A 19,239-nucleotide genomic window follows, 5' to 3' on the forward strand; every position below is an offset into this window, starting at 1 on the left:
TATTCATCTCCACTAATATCATCCAAGCTCTGAGCCAAGCTTGCTACTTATGTAAGGCAATTATGTAAAATATCAGACAGAACCAATGTTAAGAAGCTGACTGAAAGAGAGCTGCAGGACAGTGACAAAAAGGTACGGGGGTATACAAAAGTGACATGGAGGGACAAACTAAAAAGTGGGAGAGGCAGTAAGGTATGGGTTACTTGATTTTCCTGCTACATATCTTAGTGTGATGACAGACTAACATCCATCCACAGATCAATCAAGGGCGAGTGGCCAGTGCTAATAATGCAAAAAATCTTCTCCCCTCACACTATCATTCTTCAAAGTCAGAGACTTCAGAGGATTCCTCAAGGTCAGTTAAGGAGAGTAAAGCTGAGGAAGTAATCACATCAGAACCACTTTTCAACCCATCAACACTTACCAAATTCACATAAGACCTCAAATTCATACAAACCACAATTCCTCTTTCACTGTCTTGCTTACTCACATGAACAAAAACCCAAGACCCATACGCAAATAAACAAGCATGCTCTGATTTATGCACACTTGCATGCACCTCCCCCAGGTCAAGGCCCTATGGGGGTCTGCACAAAAATAGGTCATTTGTCACACATGAGGTCCCAGAACAGGGGATACATTATAGATGAGCCCAAACAGCATGTCTCAGTGAGCACTCACCACACATCTAGGGAAATGGGAGGGAACAGCAGGAGATGGGCAAAGAGGTCTGGGAACTCCTCAGGAAGTATACTGTGATAGTAAAGTAAGCACAACATCACTGGTGGGTATGTTTCTGGGGTTTTTTTCTGAACCAACATCTATTAATCCAGACGGTATCTAATTTGATATTCACATGTCTGCACCTGACCCTGTGGCTGACAATCTGCCTTGCATATGAGAGGTTCAGAAATCATCTGTTAATTTGTTATTATGTGGATTTAATGTATTATTTCTAACCACAGTTCACATCCAAATAATTGCAGACTTCTTTTTCATTATCAGCTCAGAATGTGGAATCAGAGAATCTACTGGTATACACTTTGAATTGCTTTCATTTGCACAGACAAAAGGTTTTGGAGTGCAGTTGTCTGCAATAGTTTCCAACAGGCCTACATGAAGAATAAAGAGAGAAATGAAGGGTCTGTGCAAAGACAGGACTAAGTGCAAAATGTGGGGAAGGAAAAAGACATGTCCACTGTCTTCTGCTGCACCCATCTGTTCTGAAAGTGCAGGTGGAGCCCTATTCACTCTGCTCTGCATGTGTGTGAAGAGGGGGGCAGGAAGAAAGGAAGGGCAACGAGAAGGAGGGAGTGGAGAGATGGAAGGGCAGGGATGGAAGAGGGAAGAGGGGGGAGGACTCTTGGTGATCTCTCCTGAAGGGGATAATGGGAGAGGAGCGCATTGCAATGGCTGCCATGTAGTACCCTCCCTGCACAATTAGCCAATCAGCAGCGCGCTCTGCCAGCCAGGAGAACGCATAAAAGAAGAACATTGCAGCAGAGGCACAGAAGGAGACTGCAAGAGGAGCAAGGAATTACACACAAAAACAGCAAAACCAGAGCACCCTCCCCTGGACACACCCTGCTGAGGATCACTGCTTCTCTTTTTTCTGAACCATCGCCCACGCCACTCAGAGAGAACGCTCTCCCTCATCATCATCCTGTAGAAAACTCCTTTCTCCTTATTTTCATCCTGTAGAGGACACCTACAATCTCACAGGGCTGAGATCCCTTGGCGAAGATTGTATTTTTTTCCTTTTTTTCTTTTTTTTTCTTTTAATTTTGACTCCTAACAAAACGTAAAGATCATAATATAAAGGCCTAAGAGCACAGAGAGACTCAGCCTTCAGCTACAAGACCAGAGGAAAGAAGGACCTAGATTTCTTTCATTGTTCGTCAAGAATGGTTACTGTACGTATGATTCTATTTCTCTTATATTCGTGAGTGGAATGCTTATAGGCTTATAGTGTATCTCAGTTAATTTGAGCAGGGTATGTTTTGCATGTACATATGTGATACAGCCATAAACAGAGTCATTTAACATCCCTCTTTCTCATATATCTTTTGAAGAAGTCACTATTAAGAGATCAATATTAAGCAGCGCTCCATGATTGTGCTCACATGCCAAAACATAGAGGAGCTGTGGGATTAGTTAACTATGTTTTTGTCCAATATGCCATGCCATATTACTATGATGAGATTAGCGTTCGATACATGCAGTTAGCAATCTCATGCTGTGTGATGCGCCATGCCGGCTGCGCTCCAGCCTGCAGTCATCCTCAGCGTTGGACTAAGTCATTATCCTGCCATTTTAGAGAGCACAGGTTTTACACTTTATCATTACAGTCACAATGTCTGTCTGAATATCGCAGCTCAGAATATATTTATTTAATGTTCTAGAGTCAAGCTTCAGCTAATACATTCCGCGGGATTATAGTGATGGAGACGGAGAAATGCAATAAGGCGCTGCGTTAGGCGAGGGGGGACGGCAGGGTGGGGGGGTAGGTCTTTCTTTGCCTGGTGCTGCACAAGGATGCTGAGGACGGGTTTGTGAGACAAAACATGATGCCTCGGAGGCTGAGGGCCCATCCAGCAAGGCAAAGGAAAAAAAGGGTCGAGTCACTCCGAGAAGGGGAGGGGGAGGGAGATTACGCATCCATTGGTTAGCATTGAATCAGACAAAGTCCAAATTCCTCAGGGTTGTCGTTGCGATGCAACCGAGTAAATGGGCTGGAAATCTCAGAGGCCATGACAGTAAGGCCGTGCACGGACATCTCCATTTTAAGCGCATTTTCTCCAAGTACCCCATCACACACGTACAAGATGGCCATACTTGCACTGCGCTAGTCGGATAAAAGAAGATGGAAGCGCTGTTAAATTAGCTTTGCTTTGTGCCGACGGCCGGATTGGGCGTGTCTCTGCTGGACTCCAGCATCAAGCAGGGCCTTGAAGCCTCAAACGACCTACTCCGCTTTCCCTCTTGACATGCTCTTCGGCTGAATACACACACTTTATTTAAAAAGACCAATTAAGGACAAACCCATTTACATCAATTTAGGGAAGTTAGATAATAAAGAATTAACAGATAAAGAAAAAAATGCTACAGTTGCAACATTAATATCACGTACAGGTGTTTAAAAAACCTGCTTATAAAAGCGAGATATATTTTTATTTTGATTTATTTACGAAATTATTAAGGTGCACCTGGACCATATAGTTGCTCCAGTGTCTAGACTGTTTAGTCTGTGGTTAGTAATAGTACAAAAAATAAATTATTTAACACATAAAGAGCTATGGACGTGAGAGACAGAGTTGGTCCTCGAAATATAGGACCACGATTAACTCTAATGATACTTGAATGAATTTGAAATACCCATAAAATCGCTTTTGAAAAACTGTAGTGGACGTGGAGATCACTGGCTCGATCTGTCCACTTGACACGTGTGCAATCGCAGTTTTATTTTCCCTGTGTTGTTGCCGTCACCTATTGTCCCTTTCAGGCCGTGACAGTGTCACAACGACAGTGGCAGGAGCTTCCCTCCACATGGTCCGCAGTCCCATGCCTGTACCGCAGTGCCAAGCGAATAAAAGCGTTGAGTCAGATAACCTTTCCAAGGCACTTACACAATTCAAGGACAAGGACAGGCGAGGCCATCACTGTAAACAGCTGTTTGGTCTTAAGTTAAAAACTACCGACTATATGTTCTGCAGAACAGAACATTGGACATATTAAGGATTTTCTCTTTTCCCTTTTTGGGGGGGAGGGTGGAAATTTGAAAGGTTACACGAAAATTTTACCAAAACCGTTGTGCTCTCTGTAAAATGTTCACAGTAAAGATACGTCCAGTATAACAAGGTTAGAATAAGAAGTAAGCCGAAGTATGTTTCTCCTGTTGCCCAGCATGTGATTATCTCAACAAAATATATGCCCCGAAGGGAAGAAAGACGTAGAGTAAATACCTTCATCTGGGACTGCAAAAATAAATCTCTTTGACTAATTTGTTCTTATATTCGTCTTTTAACGGGATATTAATTCGTTAAACAGCACAGACAAAACGGATTTTCCAAAAAAGGTTAGATCATTTCAAGATGGTTGTAAAAATACATTATATTCTCTGACAATATTTTCATATTACAATATAGTAGTTATTCGTCATTTTAAAGCCTGAGTGCCCTGCTTTTAAACGAACAAATTATTACAAGAACGCCCATTCTTAGAGTTCAAACCAAATACAGAATAGGTGTTTTTATATATGTATATATTTAACCTATCGTTTTCTACTTTGAGTTGGCAACTGTAACGATCATTGTTCCCGGAGAGTCCTGCAGCCCCAAGCCACGACACAAAGCGCCACTGTTTACATTAATATTCATAGTGCTGCCATAGCCTCTGCGAGAGAGAAGAGGAGGAACGGGTGGCTCTTTTGTTTGGTCGTTTCAATACGTTTATTCAGCAAATAGGCGCCCCGGTTCATGAATGCCTGCAGAGCTCACAAGTCTTGCCTTTTAAAAAGGAGCCAAATAAGAAAATGTGGAAAAAGATTGGGGATTCTTTTTGTAATTTGCCACATTCGAAAAACATGTTTTTTTTTTTAACTCAGTGTCTGGAATTCAAATATTTTTCAAATTAAACAAAATACAAATCATGTCGATGGTCTTTGCTTGTTTCGTGGCCATCTGTGGCCTCAAATAAGACCGTCCGAAAGCCACTCCCTTTTCAGCACGCTGGATAGCGCCCCGCATGCTACAAGGACTTGGAAGACAAATTTGTCTCCTCGAGCCTTTGACGTTGTCGGCTATCATCTTATCAAAGCAGACATACCCAGAGAGCTGCAATCTTTCATAAATCTTTTCTTTGTAGTCTGCTGAGCGCAGAAAAGGATGGAGTTTCGGTGCATGGCTGACAAGGGCTGTGACTCCTGTCGTCCTGTTGTGTTACAGCTGCCACCGTGATCCCTTAAGCTGCAGAGAGTGTGGCTAATGCCCTTTGTTTGGGATAATCCCGTAATCTGTGTTATTTAGAAGGCTCATTTGCACTTTATCTTAGCATTCGGTTTTGATTCATGCCTTCCAGAGGAAAATCTTTATTGAATGTGGACTAGAGACAAGGTTATAGCTTAAAAGAAGAAATAACTTCCACAACCGCATTTGAAAAATATATCAGGATACGTTTACTTAATATTTTTGACTGATTATTTGATTTATATACTCTGAAATATTTATATTGTAACATGCTTCAGCAGCAAATTAATTCACTGCCTCACCAAGCTCATATGCATGTCAAAACTAAATCTAACAATTATCTCACAACTCACAAAAATTACTCTGTAACATTTACTGTGGCGAACATCATGATATAAATGGGGAAAGCAGATGAACTGGGAAATAGTTTTTCTTCTTTATATCACAGCCTCAAGTGCTGCACTGCATCTGGAGTAGAAATGAATAGGGGAAGCTGTTTATATGCATCATGAGGCAGGGACCACAGACTGCGTTTACATTAAGTCTTGTAATGCTTCTGTGTTTTGTAATTTAATAGTGTATCGTGTAGGTGGTATGTGCGTTTGGCAATGAATGCTGGGCTCTTGTTTGCGTGCAAGTCTGGGTTCATGTGTTTGCCAGTGGAGGCAGAACTCTTGTGTGTGAGAGAGTCTGGGACCATGTGTAGGCGATGCTGATGCAGTACATTAAATATTAAATCTCACACAGCCCCAAAATAGAAAAACAAAAAAAAGCAGTGGGGGACTGTGATGATAATAACTTTGGTCTGCGAGAGATTTAAAATCAGATTTTTTTGTTATGTTTTTGTTCTTATAGGAGAGTTAATTTGAAGAACTGAGAAGACAGTGACATGCAACAAATGGCTTAAGCAAAATGTACATAAAGCTGGTTACTGATCCTCTCTATTGTCCCCAGTGGTTGAAAAACTATGGAACTATCAACTGCAGATTGTTTATACAGAGAATATTGTGATTATTCCTACTATTGCAGGCCTTCCTGTTTTGTGACAATGATTTTCCTTTATCACACAGTTATCAGGTAAGGGCAAAAAAAATGCTAAACCATTCAATGGTAGTTGACGGTGTGCAATATCAAATATGACAACCTAAAAATGAAGCTTATGTATGAATTTAATTTGTTTCAAATGCCTCCAAAGCATGCTGTTCCTCTCCATTTCTGTATGAAAACTTAATCTTTGCTGCTGCCTGTGCCCAGCCCATCCTCAGTGGGTCTATGAATTATATAACTTCACGCTATTCGCGGTGAATGTCTGCTCTGACACGCTGGGTGTTTTTTTCAGTTGTCGAGTCAAATTTTCCCCTAAAATGTTAATTTTCCATTGCAAAACTGTTTAGTCAGACCCATTCAAGTCAAGATATTTCTGTTAGTCAGATGCACTGCACAGCAATGTACGGTATTAACATTACAATAAATATTAACAAAACAGCTTAAGTCTGCTTTTTATTGTCAAACTCTCTAACCCTTCATCATGTATAATTAAAGAAAAAAATAAAAAATATATATATTTAGCTCCTATTTTAACTGTAGATCAAATATTTACATGTCAGGTTGCTGTTCCACATTGTAGCTGGCCATTCTTTGTACATAGATGTGCATTTGAAGTATCTTATTTTTAGGCTGTCTTTAGGCTCTGTCACTGTGCTGCTGTCTTATTAACTGAGATTCCCTGATCCTACAAAGCTATGCAATATTAATTAATGGAATGGAAATGTCTAACCCTGTATATTTGCACCTAATAAGCTCAGACAAACAAACACTCACCCCAAGGTCAGAAAGCCTGACAGCCATTAGAAACAATGCAGTCTTTGAGAGGCTGTTTCCTGGGCAACGTGAGTCAAGGTGAGGCTCAAAGCAAGTCAGCCGGATACAGTGATGATGAAAAAAAAAAAAAACAGATTTCATATGAGAAATCTTTCCAGACACCTGGAAAAAGAAAGAGCACATGACAAATTAGACCAAATTAAGAAATTGAGACATTTAGTAACGGGATACATTGGACATAGAACCACAAAAACAAATGCAAAATGCTGGTGTATTTACAGGAAATGATAAGAAAAAAAACAAAACAATGGCCATATTTTTTTGGTCATCAGGGAAGACATTTAAAGAAGCATAACAAGCTCAACCCAGCTTTAAAACTTAAAAACAAAACTTTTGCATTGTTTGGTAACAAAACTCATGTTGGCATATTGATAACAAACTTGCAACATTAATGTTTGTATATATTTCAGTGACAGCTTTTTTCAATCAAGTCAATAAATTCCCTTTACATAATATTAAAATAACTGTTGATTCATTAACTTGTTGTTGCTTGGGACCACATGGTCAAACCAAGAGCTTTAGAAAGGACTGTTTTTGCTTTTTTGAAATACTATTGGACACAACTGTTTACATGCTGGCCCAACAGCATAAGAGGATCGCTTTTTCAAGTTTATGGACTTGTTAAAAGGTACCTTAATGCACCCAAACTGATACAGTATATTTCAAAGTACTAACATGATGTCCTTGTAGAGATTATAATTATAGTTACATGACTCATCCTCTCAATTCTAGGCATGCATACGTATTTACTTTGGCAAGTAAAGTTCACATTTAATTTGATGATTTTCTGACAGAAGATAAAATAGGCAGTACATGCATGCCATTAAATTTGTGCATCATAAACTGAAATTAAACAAAAAAAATTACAATAATAAGCGTCAAACTGTAGTATTTAAGTATTTCATTCATATTGCTTGGAAATGTAGTAATTTTTTTTATTTGAATTGTTTTAACAGTGGACAAAAGACACATAGACTACACCACCATGACACCCCAACATATTTCAGGGGAGAAACAAGAGCAGGATGTTGTGTCGCTTACCATACAGACGTTCCCAGATATCATATGTGGCTCACATTAAGCAGTAATGTGCACACCAAAGAGAACAAAAGAGACACAAAGACCACACTGCATGCCACATTGCAACCCAAATTCTAATTCCACTTAGAAAAATAAATCAGCTGACAACAAAGACACTTTAATAATGTCATAATAGCAAATCTGTAATGCTGAATTATTCTTTAACCAAAGCATAATATGATTTATTTGTTGAAGAACTAAATCCATTCAACAACTCCCCCAGCCTTACAACCACTATCACTATTATTCGTTTCAGTATAATGATGTAATGGAGTTTGACCCTGGAAGAGAGTTGGGGGAGGAGGGGGAATAAGGAAAAGGGACTGTGACATCTGCAGGACCAGAGGCAGGGAGCAGGGGAGGAGGAAAGATGGGGCAAAGGGGGGAGGGGAGATGATAAAATCAGACCTTGCATTCATCTCCATTTTAGCAATGCTGAGTCCTGAACTGCCTTCTGATGGTGACAAAGTGGCCAATCTGTGTATGTGGCTATGTGAATAGCATATGTATTATACAATGCTAAATAACATATTTTAGGCCTATCTATAACTCTGCACATCACCACTGTATTTCACTGGTCCTTCCTTGGAATTATGAATCTAACTCCCCCCCTCTTCCTCAGCAGATAATCAGCACCATGGAAACCCAGGTGTCCAACGGTCCAAGTGGAACCAGTCTGCCTAATGGCCCAGTCATTAGTACAAATGGCTCCACAGATGACAGCAAAACCAACTTGATCGTCAACTATCTGCCTCAGAATATGACCCAGGAAGAATTCAAAAGTTTGTTTGGTAGCATTGGAGAAATAGAGTCCTGCAAGCTGGTCAGAGACAAGATAACAGGTATGATGCTTTGTCTATGCTTAACAATAAGTAAACAAATAACAATGACTCCAACTGGTTGTGATAATCTCCATCTTTGTCTGCAGGTCAGAGTTTGGGGTATGGCTTTGTAAACTATGTGGATCCAAATGATGCTGACAAGGCCATCAACACACTAAACGGTCTCAAATTGCAGACTAAAACAATCAAGGTAAGCAAACCTCTTTTATTTAAAAAAATCACTTCAAATTCATTTTTGATTCTTGACAGCAGGCTAGACAAAAAGAGAGGAAGTGGAGATTTTGTCAAGGGGGTTGTTGAAAGGCGTAGCAACAGACGTGACACAGGGAGGGGAGCAAAATGGGGAGGCGGTGGCAGAAGGGAGCGGTGCCTAGAACAAAGGAGGTAAGAGAAAGGGTGAAAAGAGAAGGAGAGAGTGGAGGTCAGAAAGCAAGGGGCGGACAGCATGCAGAGGTTATTGTGATGGAAATGTAATTAGGTAGCCTGAGTGTGGTGCACAAGGGTCAGTGCAGGTTAGCCCATCTGCCTCCAATCTAAGCTAATTAGGGGGCTTCTTTGTCCCAAAATCAGATGATGCAGAAAAGGGGGCATATTATTAAACTCTAATCCCCCCCCCCAACCTGGTCAAAGTAGATCAAAGATAGAGACAAACTGCAGGGTTGAAAAATCAAATCTCTAAGAAAGTGGAGCAGGTGATCTTCGAGCAGATGTCCATGAAAATGGATGTTAATTCTGACATCAAACAATGAGCTTAAAGTTCATTAACGGATTTGGCTACTGTTTTGATGAGATACAGAAAAATGTTATGTACACAATATTGACAATATGTATGAGTTTTATATTACAAGATAAATTATTTTTATACTGGCACAACCTTGTAGTCAAAGTAATGATCTCAGACAGAACAATTATTTCACTTTATGAGTATTTTTTTAAAACTTATATCAAATACATTTATAGGAAACTTGCTGTGTGTGGAATCAACTTCTTGATAAATTATTCTCAAATCTGAAAAACAGTTCCTTTGGATAATACTATAATCTAATCGTGATTTTGCAGGAAGCTTCAAAGAAAGAAGTGAGGTGTGAGGGTGGGGGCAGCAATAGAAGGGTACAGGGTAGCTCAAAGAGCAGAATGCCAATGACAGGATTAGAGGCCATATGGGCTTCAGGCACCATCTGTACTGTGGGAGCGACAGGGAGAGGGTTAATTATAGGGCAGCCTCTGCTCCCCGAACACAGCAGCTCCCCCCTGACTTGTCCAGAACACCCTAATCACTTCACCACACAACCCTCCTGCTCATACAGTCATCTTGTGTGCACAATAGACACCGCTGTTTAGTACTGATGGATGAAATCAGAACACATGTAGTCATCAGATAGGTAATACATACAATACACATACATGGGATCATAGCTTTATGTGCACAAATGAGCTAAATCTATGTAAATTTGACACCCCCCCCCCCCCCCCCCCCCACACACACACACACACACACAAAACATGTCTACCTCTTGAACATTTTTATTCATAGAACCTTGATTGTACGTAAAGCAATTTGTGTATGAACAGTAGGTTTACAAGTTGTCAAGAATCATGTAAGTCTTGTGATACACTTATATTGTTTGCTGTTTGCCAGTGGAGCTGTTGTCCCCCAGAGAATAGAGACAAAGAAAAGAGGCAGGACAGGGAGAGCAGCTCTGCCTATCTCAGACAACACTCACTCTGTCTCTCCATCACACACAAACACACCACTCTTAACAATGCACTGAACTGGACTATCTGTGACAGAAGTGTTTATGCTCTCCAATAAAAAGAAGAACAATGATAGGTCTATCGCTTTTACAATCAGTTAGATACTGTTTTACCGTAATGGATAAAAATAGGGCTGAAAGTAGACAGACAGTAAAATCAGAAGGGATATAAACACAGGCGCATCAAAAATGATGCTGCACTAATTAAGTCACTGGAGAATTAGTAAAAAATATTGGCAAAGGCAAATCTTTGTCAGTGCAAAACAAAGCTAACCCATGAGCTTGTTCAACACTGATTAGATTTAGTACAGGTGACTGTGACAGTCGTCATAATGTTTTTATTGTGCCTGAGCGAAGGATTAAAAACATTGTTTAGGTCCACAAATCCCAAACTGGCAACTAGGTCAGTGGAGATGAGGAGAAAACAGTACGATTTAAAGTAAAGATCATTTTTGGGGGAATTCAGTCGACTCCCAAAAGGTCTTTTTTAGCATGCTATTCAAATTAGTAGATTTTTTCTGTGATCCAAGATCTGTAAGACGCAAATACACTTCAGAGATTCTTTCATTTCTGTCTTTTAGGTATCATATGCTCGGCCAAGCTCAGCTTCCATTCGTGATGCCAACCTTTACGTGAGCGGACTCCCCAAAACCATGAGCCAGAAAGACATGGAACAGCTGTTTTCCCAATATGGTCGCATCATCACATCCCGCATCCTTGTGGACCAAGTTACAGGTACAGCCTTATTCCATATCACTCCCTGCCACTCAAAATATCTTCATGCAATATATTCATCGACCTCCAGCTGAGCCAATCAGACGTACAAAGAGAAGTGGTCTCTGATGCCAAGGTAGTCACATTGGTCTGCGTTCTTATTCGGAGCAGGCATATCACGAGGAGTGGGCTTCATCCGGTTTGACAAGCGAAATGAAGCAGAAGAGGCCATCAAAGGACTGAATGGACAGAAGCCTTTGGGTGCTGCTGAGCCCATAACTGTCAAGTTCGCCAACAACCCCAGCCAGAAGACAGGCCAGGCCTTACTGACTCAGCTGTACCAAACTGCTGCACGCCGCTACACAGGGCCCCTGCACCACCAGACTCAGCGTTTCAGGTACTGAACCTTTACCACCCCCCCCATCAACCCACCTCTGAGTCCCTTTCTAACCAGTAGATAGTTTGTAAAAATTAGATTGTTTCGGGACAAATTTACAGGTAGTCCTGCTCTGTTGTTGAGCTTATTCAAAGTCAGTGTCATCTTAACTAACAACTGTTAAGTGTGTCATCATTACATTGTTGTAAAAAGGTATAATTACTTTGTCAGTAGAAGTTAGTTTCCAAATATTTATCTTCTATCATTATTGCTTGACTACACCACAGAATAGCTCAGAATGAATATTTTTTGTGGCTACATTCAATCCACCAGTTGAAGTTGCACGTCTTTAAACAGCAAATGTGGTCTGCATACATAATATGAAAAATTGTGAGGTCTAAAACGTTTACAAACAAACATTTGTCTATAATATTCATGATCAAACTGTTCATTTAAGTAGTTATTATTTCATGCTAAGGAAGGAAATGACAATATGGTATTGTCCCTCCTTCTCACTCTTTTTCTCTGACTTTCTTTTAAACTGCAGTGTGATCCCTTCACTTGGAAAGGGACCAGATCCAAATAACAGCTCAAACACAATGTAAGAAACTAGATTTTTCCGAGTACAATAATAAAGAGAAGTTTAATCAATTTTGGTTACTCCCTATACTTCATAGGCTTTATAGACATCACAAGCACTGAAAATGCCAAATGTTAACCTCATTTACAAGGTTGATTATGAATGAGGATATAAAGCTATGAACGTCAAAGTCCTTCATTATTAAATATTTTTCACTGAATCTCAGTAACAAGTGAAGGTTGGATGGCTCAATTATTTTATACAGATATTTACTTTTTTAATCAGTAGTGGTAAAACTACCTTTGTTCATATTACATTTAAGCCAATAAATGGAAATCTACATTGGCGCTTACAAAGAACGCACAATAAACAATAAATGTCAGCAAGACAATTAGAAACATCATCAGTTTGTGGCTGGATGGTTTGGAAATGCATTAAAGAGGAGGATGCCCCCTGGAGGCCAGCTGGTGAAGGAGCTACTTATTAACATGAAAGGCCCCCTCCTTGTAGATCTCATAACTAACCTCTGCATCCCCTTCATTCTCCCTCTTGCATTGCAGACTCGACAATTTACTAAACGCCAGCTACGGAGTCAAGAGGTAAATGCCAAAGGTGTACTTTCAAAAGCATTCATGCCAAAATAAAACCACAAACAAAGTGCCCGGAATACCACATGCTGACCTCATCTCAAAATCAGACCTTATGGCCATAATCCTGAATGCCCACAGCCCATTTAACCATGTTACAGAAGAAGCTCAGACAACAAAGTACTATAAGTAATTGCAAGAAGCACTGATGCAGCTTTCTAACAGCAGGGTATTCTGGCATAGCTTTGTTTACCCTTTTTGTTTTTTGTTTTATTCAATAGAAGTACTATATGTATTTTTTTCTGAACTAACATTATTGGTTTCAGTTGCTTTAATGTCCCCTTTTTTCACCAGCATGGACATACCAGATTGCGTTTGCGTCTCCTCTGTTTGCTCCAGTTTTTGTATGATTTGATTCCAATTTGCTTTTCATCCCTCCAGGTTTCTGTGTTTCGTTCAATACTGTGATTTCTGTTGAACATTGTGATTCATGTGTTTAATTCTTCCAGAGGTTCTGGTCAACAGAAAAAAAAGAGAAAATATGCAGATTGTGTGGGTGTCTTGTCTAAGGGCACACAGTCTCGATTTCTATGAAAGCAGGTAGTTTGGAACCACTGTGATGCCCACACATATATATCTACCTACTGTACAGCAGAGGGGATGCAGATGGGGTCCCCCAAACGCCATCATTTCTCACAGATACATGGCTATAAGTGACAGTATAAAAGACTGAATGTTATGTGGAACTTCAGAATGACACCCATGGTAGTTCTCCTACTCTCTTCCCCAGATTCTCACCCATCACCATTGACAGCATGACCAGCCTGGCTGGGGTCAACCTTACTGGTCCGACTGGAGCCGGCTGGTGCATCTTTGTGTACAACCTGTCCCCTGAGGCGGATGAGAGCGTCCTGTGGCAGCTCTTTGGGCCTTTTGGTGCTGTCACCAATGTCAAAGTCATCCGTGACTTCACCACCAACAAATGTAAGGGCTTTGGCTTTGTCACCATGACCAACTACGACGAAGCTGCCATGGCTATTGCTAGCCTTAATGGCTACCGCCTGGGTGACCGTGTGCTGCAGGTTTCCTTCAAGACCAGCAAGCAGCACAAGGCCTGAAAGAGAGGCTGCTGGTACCAGCTCGTTCGACCTGCAGGGAGACGAACCTGAGCTCCCTGTGTCATTACTCTACATGGGCCTGGACTGAGTCTCTCTCTGACACACTCTCACACAAATTCATGAAATGGAACCACAGACACATAAACATGCCCACAGATGACATAAACATACTCAAGCATACACAAGTCAGAGTTTCAAACACACTAGTGGAGTTTTTCTTTTCTCTTTACACAACATGCTAGTCCTTCCCTATATTTGCCTGGATTGAATTAGAAGGGGTACGTAGCTGGTTTGTGGGTTGGGGACAAGAGCTATCTATTTAGGAGACAGTCTAACGAATGTGACATAGAATGTGTACTGTGTGCTTTGATTGAATTCAGGCAAATTATGACGACTGATGAACAAAATTATCATAAATTTAAGCAAACGAATATGTGCAATTTACCCAAACTCTTACCCCACCATCTCTCTCATTATCTTCTGGGAGAGGATGTAGTCACTTTTTTTTACACTTGGGCATTTTGAATCAGCGATTTTTTTAGATCAAAGAAAATGAAACTAAAAAACAGTGTTCTCTTATATACGTCTATTAAAATATAACTATATATTCAATATTTAAGGTGGTTATAATAGCCGAGTATGTAAGCATTTTCTAGAAACTTTGACTACTGTTCCTGACCTGCATTAGGTGGTGCCTCGCTTAAAGGCAGTCTCTCTCTACCATAGATGGGCTTATCAGCTCAGACCCAATATGATTTAGCCTAACTAATGAATACTGGTCACATAAAAGAGTAGCTCGAAGGCTATTAGAGTCACACTTTCCCTCACAGTCTCACACCAAACATCACAAAAAACACTTTCGTATTACAGAAACACAGTTCAGTAACTAGAAAGATTTACATGTGTGTAGTCCTCTAAAGCTGTATTTTTTTTCTAATCTTATCCACATGATGGATTTAATACAGAAAGACTGTCTGTGAACTTAGAGCAGAGCAGCAGTGCTCGCATGGTGACAATGTTCATTAGTAATTCTCTGCTGGGCAAGAGAGTGACGAGTGTGCAGGGAAAACTATTTTATGACAATACTGGAACAACAAAGAAAAATGCCGGTGTTTTTAATTTCATTTGCAAGTTTTTTTCTCCTTGGACCTGCTTTTCTCATGTTCTACGGGCCGTTTCATCCTGCAAGACTTTGTCAGCCACAGTCTGTTGGTCCTTCCAGCTTAGGGGTCATTTGGCATTAAAATGTCAAAGGAAAATGCAGTGAATGAAAGGCAAATTCTGTTGTTCATGCTTAATCTCTTGATTTAGAATGTTACTATAGTTAGGAAAAACTGCTAAAAAAAATGCCCATGAACAGCAACAATCTAGGTGGGTCTGCAGAGAAGTAAAAACATTAAAAACACCGGTATTAATCTTATTGCACAGACAGAAGCTTCCTGAGGGTTATATTTTACATTTCAGTAGAATACATGGGATCTATGGTAAAAACTTGAAATGAGTGGATTAAGAGGCCTACCGTTCCTGAGCGAACATTTCAACTTGACTGAGCTATGTGAGTTGGGGATGATACCTGGCAATGTAAAAATGATCACTGATCTATTGGGGGGAAACACTACCTGCTCCTCCAACTTTGCCACATGCTCCCAAGTTTTACTTTCAAATCCTTCTATTCTCTTAAAAGCCTCCCAGTGACTTTGAACTCCTGCCCTCTCAATGATGATTGTAAAACATCAAGCTTGCAGATAAGTGTCATAACTATACTTTTTTCTAAAACAGAAAAATATGTATTAATTTGCTTCAGATCTGTTTGGCACAACCACAAAAATAGCCATTTTTAAAATATCCCCAACCCAAGTGCATGAGGATTATTTATGGCACCCTTGATGAAATAATAATGCCAACCTGTCAAGATGAAGTGTCTGTTAAAGCCCAAACCTTAGATTTACCATGGGGAGAGCTAGTGTCTTTCAATATCAAGACATCTGCACATGAAAATAGATTAAATAGGGTCAACTATATTCAAGACATTTTTGCTTTTGCTTTTCTAAGTGACGCTGTGTTAGCCAAAGAGGACGATCTCTTTGAAAGGATTACATTAGAGATAAATCTATTTTTATACATACAAAGGAACAAGACCTTGTGCTGAATTTTTACAGATTCTTAAGCTTGGAAAATTGGGGCATCGCATGGCTTTATTTTACACCCTCTGATCTTTGCAGAACAAGAGGGTAAAAGGCATGCGGTGCATGGGTGGGGACTAAGGGAGGGGGCGAAGGAACAATGTATCTCACACAAACTTATCTGTCTAACCACATCAAAAGGAAACAAACCGAACAAAAACATATCTGATGTAAAAAAAAATTACAATGAAACAATTGGGGGAACAACCTGAGAGACACATCCATACTTTTGAGTGCTCACATCTCTTGTCCTGAAGTTCTGTACAGTGTTGCTTCAATGACGGTGCAGTGAAGTGAAGTTCTTTGACTTGAGAATCCCAGGCAAAGTGAGACCGGCTAATTGCCCGACTCGAAAACCGAAAAAGCTGCTTGCAAATAAAAAGGTAAAATGCAGATTCATAATGAACACTGAGCATGAGTCTTTATGATTAGATAGATTTGATTTTTGCCAAAGAACTGCTTTGCAAGTCAGTACAAAGAATGATGAACTAAGACTAACGACATTATCCCCTGAGAAATTGCTGTACAAATCTATGGTATTTATTGAAGAAGGACCCTCGACAATTTGAGTTCTAATTACTTTTGAACATATAAGTTATGCATATCAGTTTCCATTTCTAAATCTAAAACACACTATACCAAATGCTGAAATCAAACAGATGCAAGCAATCCCATTTGCACACATCTCATGCAGTAATATAAGGCATATCAAAATCTATTCACCTCTTGACCTAGGAAAAATGCATCCGCGTAATGTATTTCCCCTGACATTTTAAATCATCTGCTTTGTCTTTATCCTTTTAAACCGTTAACATTGCACCTTTTCAAATGCTTTCTCTGACATTTTTCAGTCCAGCTCGTGCTGTTTCAGCCCCTGAAATACTGATTGCTGCTGGTGTGTCCACAGCTGACCACATAAAAGACTAATCAAGCTATTTTGGGTTAAGAAATTTACAAGATAGCACAGTAAAACTGAGCACTTGGTGAGCTCAGCGATAAGACGCTAGGAACGACCGAGAAAACAGGCCACGTTGAACTGCAGCTGGAATTGTTTACCCAGCCATGTCCAATGTCGTACAGTCAACCCACAAAACAAACCCACAGTCAGTCCGAAATGACCTTTCATACACAGTCTATATGAAGACACACACCTGATGTACAGCAGAGAGCCAAGGACTATGGCAGGAAACAGTACTACACTGCTTGAGCAACAACAATAATCATTTTAAAAAGACAAAAAAACTTTCCTATGGAACAGTAAGTGCAATGTGCTTTGTTTTTATATTGACTGAGAACAAATGATATATATTTTTTAAAAAAGAAATTAAATGTCACACTGAAAAGGTTTGCGGAATAGTGAAAGGAACAAATGTTCAAACAAAAGCATCAAAACGAACAGACTCGTTGATAAATCAAACAAGCAATGAGAGCTCTGATCTTTAAATTTCCATAATCACTTCCTCAGTCCCTAATTTGTGCTCTGACCATGCAAGTTCAAACAAACTGCATATTTGGCTGACTTAATAGAGCAATTCTCAATGGCTTTGAAAGGAATACTGTCTAATATATCATCAGTTTTAGCCCATGTCAATTTCAAATATCATTTTTCCTGTAATTTATTGATTTAATTTACATATCAAGACTCACTTGTTAAATTAGCGTATTTGTGTTGTTGATGTTGCCATAGAGAACACTCATGGGTCAAAGATTATGTTTTGGTTGCATTGATTGGGTACAGTTTATTTTTTCTTCCATTATTTAATTAGTTGCAGTTTTTACAGTGTATGCAGATTTTAGACTTAGTTAGATTTTTTTATTTCAATCAAACTGTGTTCAATTGTGTTTGTAAAGTCTGTGGTAGCTTTTGTTGCAACATAAAATAATTTAAACAAAAAATTCAAAATAGCGCCAAAAAACTTGTATTATTTGGGCGACTTTAAGCTTGTAGTTTTAACTTATTGTTAACTTAAAAACTATTTATTATGATTATTATTATTGCCTCGTATAAAGTATGTTTTGTGTATATTTATGGTTTATTTCATTATATTTGCAAGTTTAAAAGATTTTAAGTTTGCCAAAATTGTGGTTACACCATTTTGTTTCTTAAAAAGGGGGACAAATAGAAAAACAGCTTTAGAAGTACGATTTGGAAAAGTTCTCCATAGTCAAAGAATGCACTGCTATATTTAACTAATTGAAGTGTATAAACATACATGCTGTGTGCTAGATGTTATGCCTTTACTGCCTGTGTTCTGTTTGTCTTGTTAAATGAAAATCTTTTAATTATTTAATCTAATCACAGTCTTGTTTTTTCCAACCACTCGGTGAACCCCTAAAACTTGGGAGTGATCCTTCTAGTGAGGCTTTGGTTCATTTGAGGGTCCAGCAACTGAGGAGGAACTGGGGGTAGTTGTTTGTTTGAACTGCTCGCAAGATGCTTTCCTGTTTTGCTGATGGCACCGATTTACAGAAAGGATTTTAAGGGTTCTGATTCTGAAGGGGAAATGCATTACTGAGATCACCTGTATCAATTCAATATCAATTTGTCTTGTTGACACAAAGGCGTTCTTTAGTTGTTGTGTACATTTGGAAACCCAGCCAAGAGCTCTGACGAAATATCGCAGAGCTCTGGAAAAGCTGCAGGAAGGTTTTCTTGGGAGTCTCTAGAGTAGTCAAGGGGTGAGTGGTCCTTCTGTTTCTCAACTGTATTTTGTGTCTATTTATTTAGAAGAGGGGACGCAGTAACTTAGTGATGTTTTTCTTACATTTTCCTGGAATGGTAGAACAAATCAAAAGGTGAAAATGATCAAACAGTTCTGCTGATACCAATATCAGCAGAAAAACTACAAAATCTCATACTTCCAAAACATGACCAAATGAACAATGTCGAAATTTAACAAGAAAAAAAAAATAAACCTTTCAGTTTAGACTAGGATATTTATTACTGGGATTTCAGCTGAAGACGCTTGAAGACTTTTTCATGGAATTGTTTAATTATTTGTACTTTACATGCCAGAAAAAATAAAATAAAAGTTACAAATATGAGTGCCCTGATTTTCATTGACTGTCCAAACTATAAATGCTGAACATCATGACCACACATGCATAAAGAATGACATTCATCCACAATGTATTCGCAGTACCCAAGGCTTGAGTTTTT

General features: G+C 39.4%; 1 protein-coding gene across 16 annotated transcripts; it reads left to right on the forward strand.

Moving 5' to 3' along the window:
* The first annotated feature begins 1,432 nt into the window (after nt 1–1,432).
* On the forward strand, nt 1,433–19,124 carry elavl3 (ELAV like neuron-specific RNA binding protein 3). Of its 16 annotated transcripts, none has more exons than XM_072369066.1 (8): nt 1,434–1,913; nt 8,548–8,767; nt 8,854–8,957; nt 11,103–11,256; nt 11,404–11,632; nt 12,159–12,212; nt 12,752–12,790; nt 13,548–19,124. In XM_072369066.1, the coding sequence occupies exons 1-8, from the start codon at nt 1,905–1,907 to the stop codon at nt 13,894–13,896; spliced, it is 1,158 nt and encodes a 385-aa protein (XP_072225167.1). In that variant the 5' UTR covers nt 1,434–1,904; the 3' UTR covers nt 13,897–19,124. The 16 variants fall into 16 exon arrangements, with proteins under 16 accessions (XP_072225172.1, XP_072225174.1, XP_072225167.1 ...); XM_072369069.1 differs by having other exon boundaries at nt 13,569–19,124; XM_072369068.1 differs by having other exon boundaries at nt 11,407–11,632.
* Nucleotides 19,125–19,239: the final 115 nt, after the last annotated feature.

Source organism: Leuresthes tenuis, unplaced genomic scaffold (genome assembly GCF_036924035.1).
Source record: "Leuresthes tenuis unplaced genomic scaffold, fLeuTen1.0.hap1 SCAF_17, whole genome shotgun sequence".
Lineage (NCBI taxonomy): Eukaryota > Metazoa > Chordata > Actinopteri > Atheriniformes > Atherinopsidae > Leuresthes > Leuresthes tenuis.

Bases quoted from the DNA above. Each gene is read 5' to 3' on its own strand.
- elavl3 (XM_072369066.1), top strand. The intron at 8,768-8,853 runs GTATGATGCTTT...CTTTGTCTGCAG, and splicing joins GGTCAGAGACAAGATAACAG to GTCAGAGTTTGGGGTATGGC. The intron at 8,958-11,102 runs GTAAGCAAACCT...TCTGTCTTTTAG, and splicing joins TGCAGACTAAAACAATCAAG to GTATCATATGCTCGGCCAAG.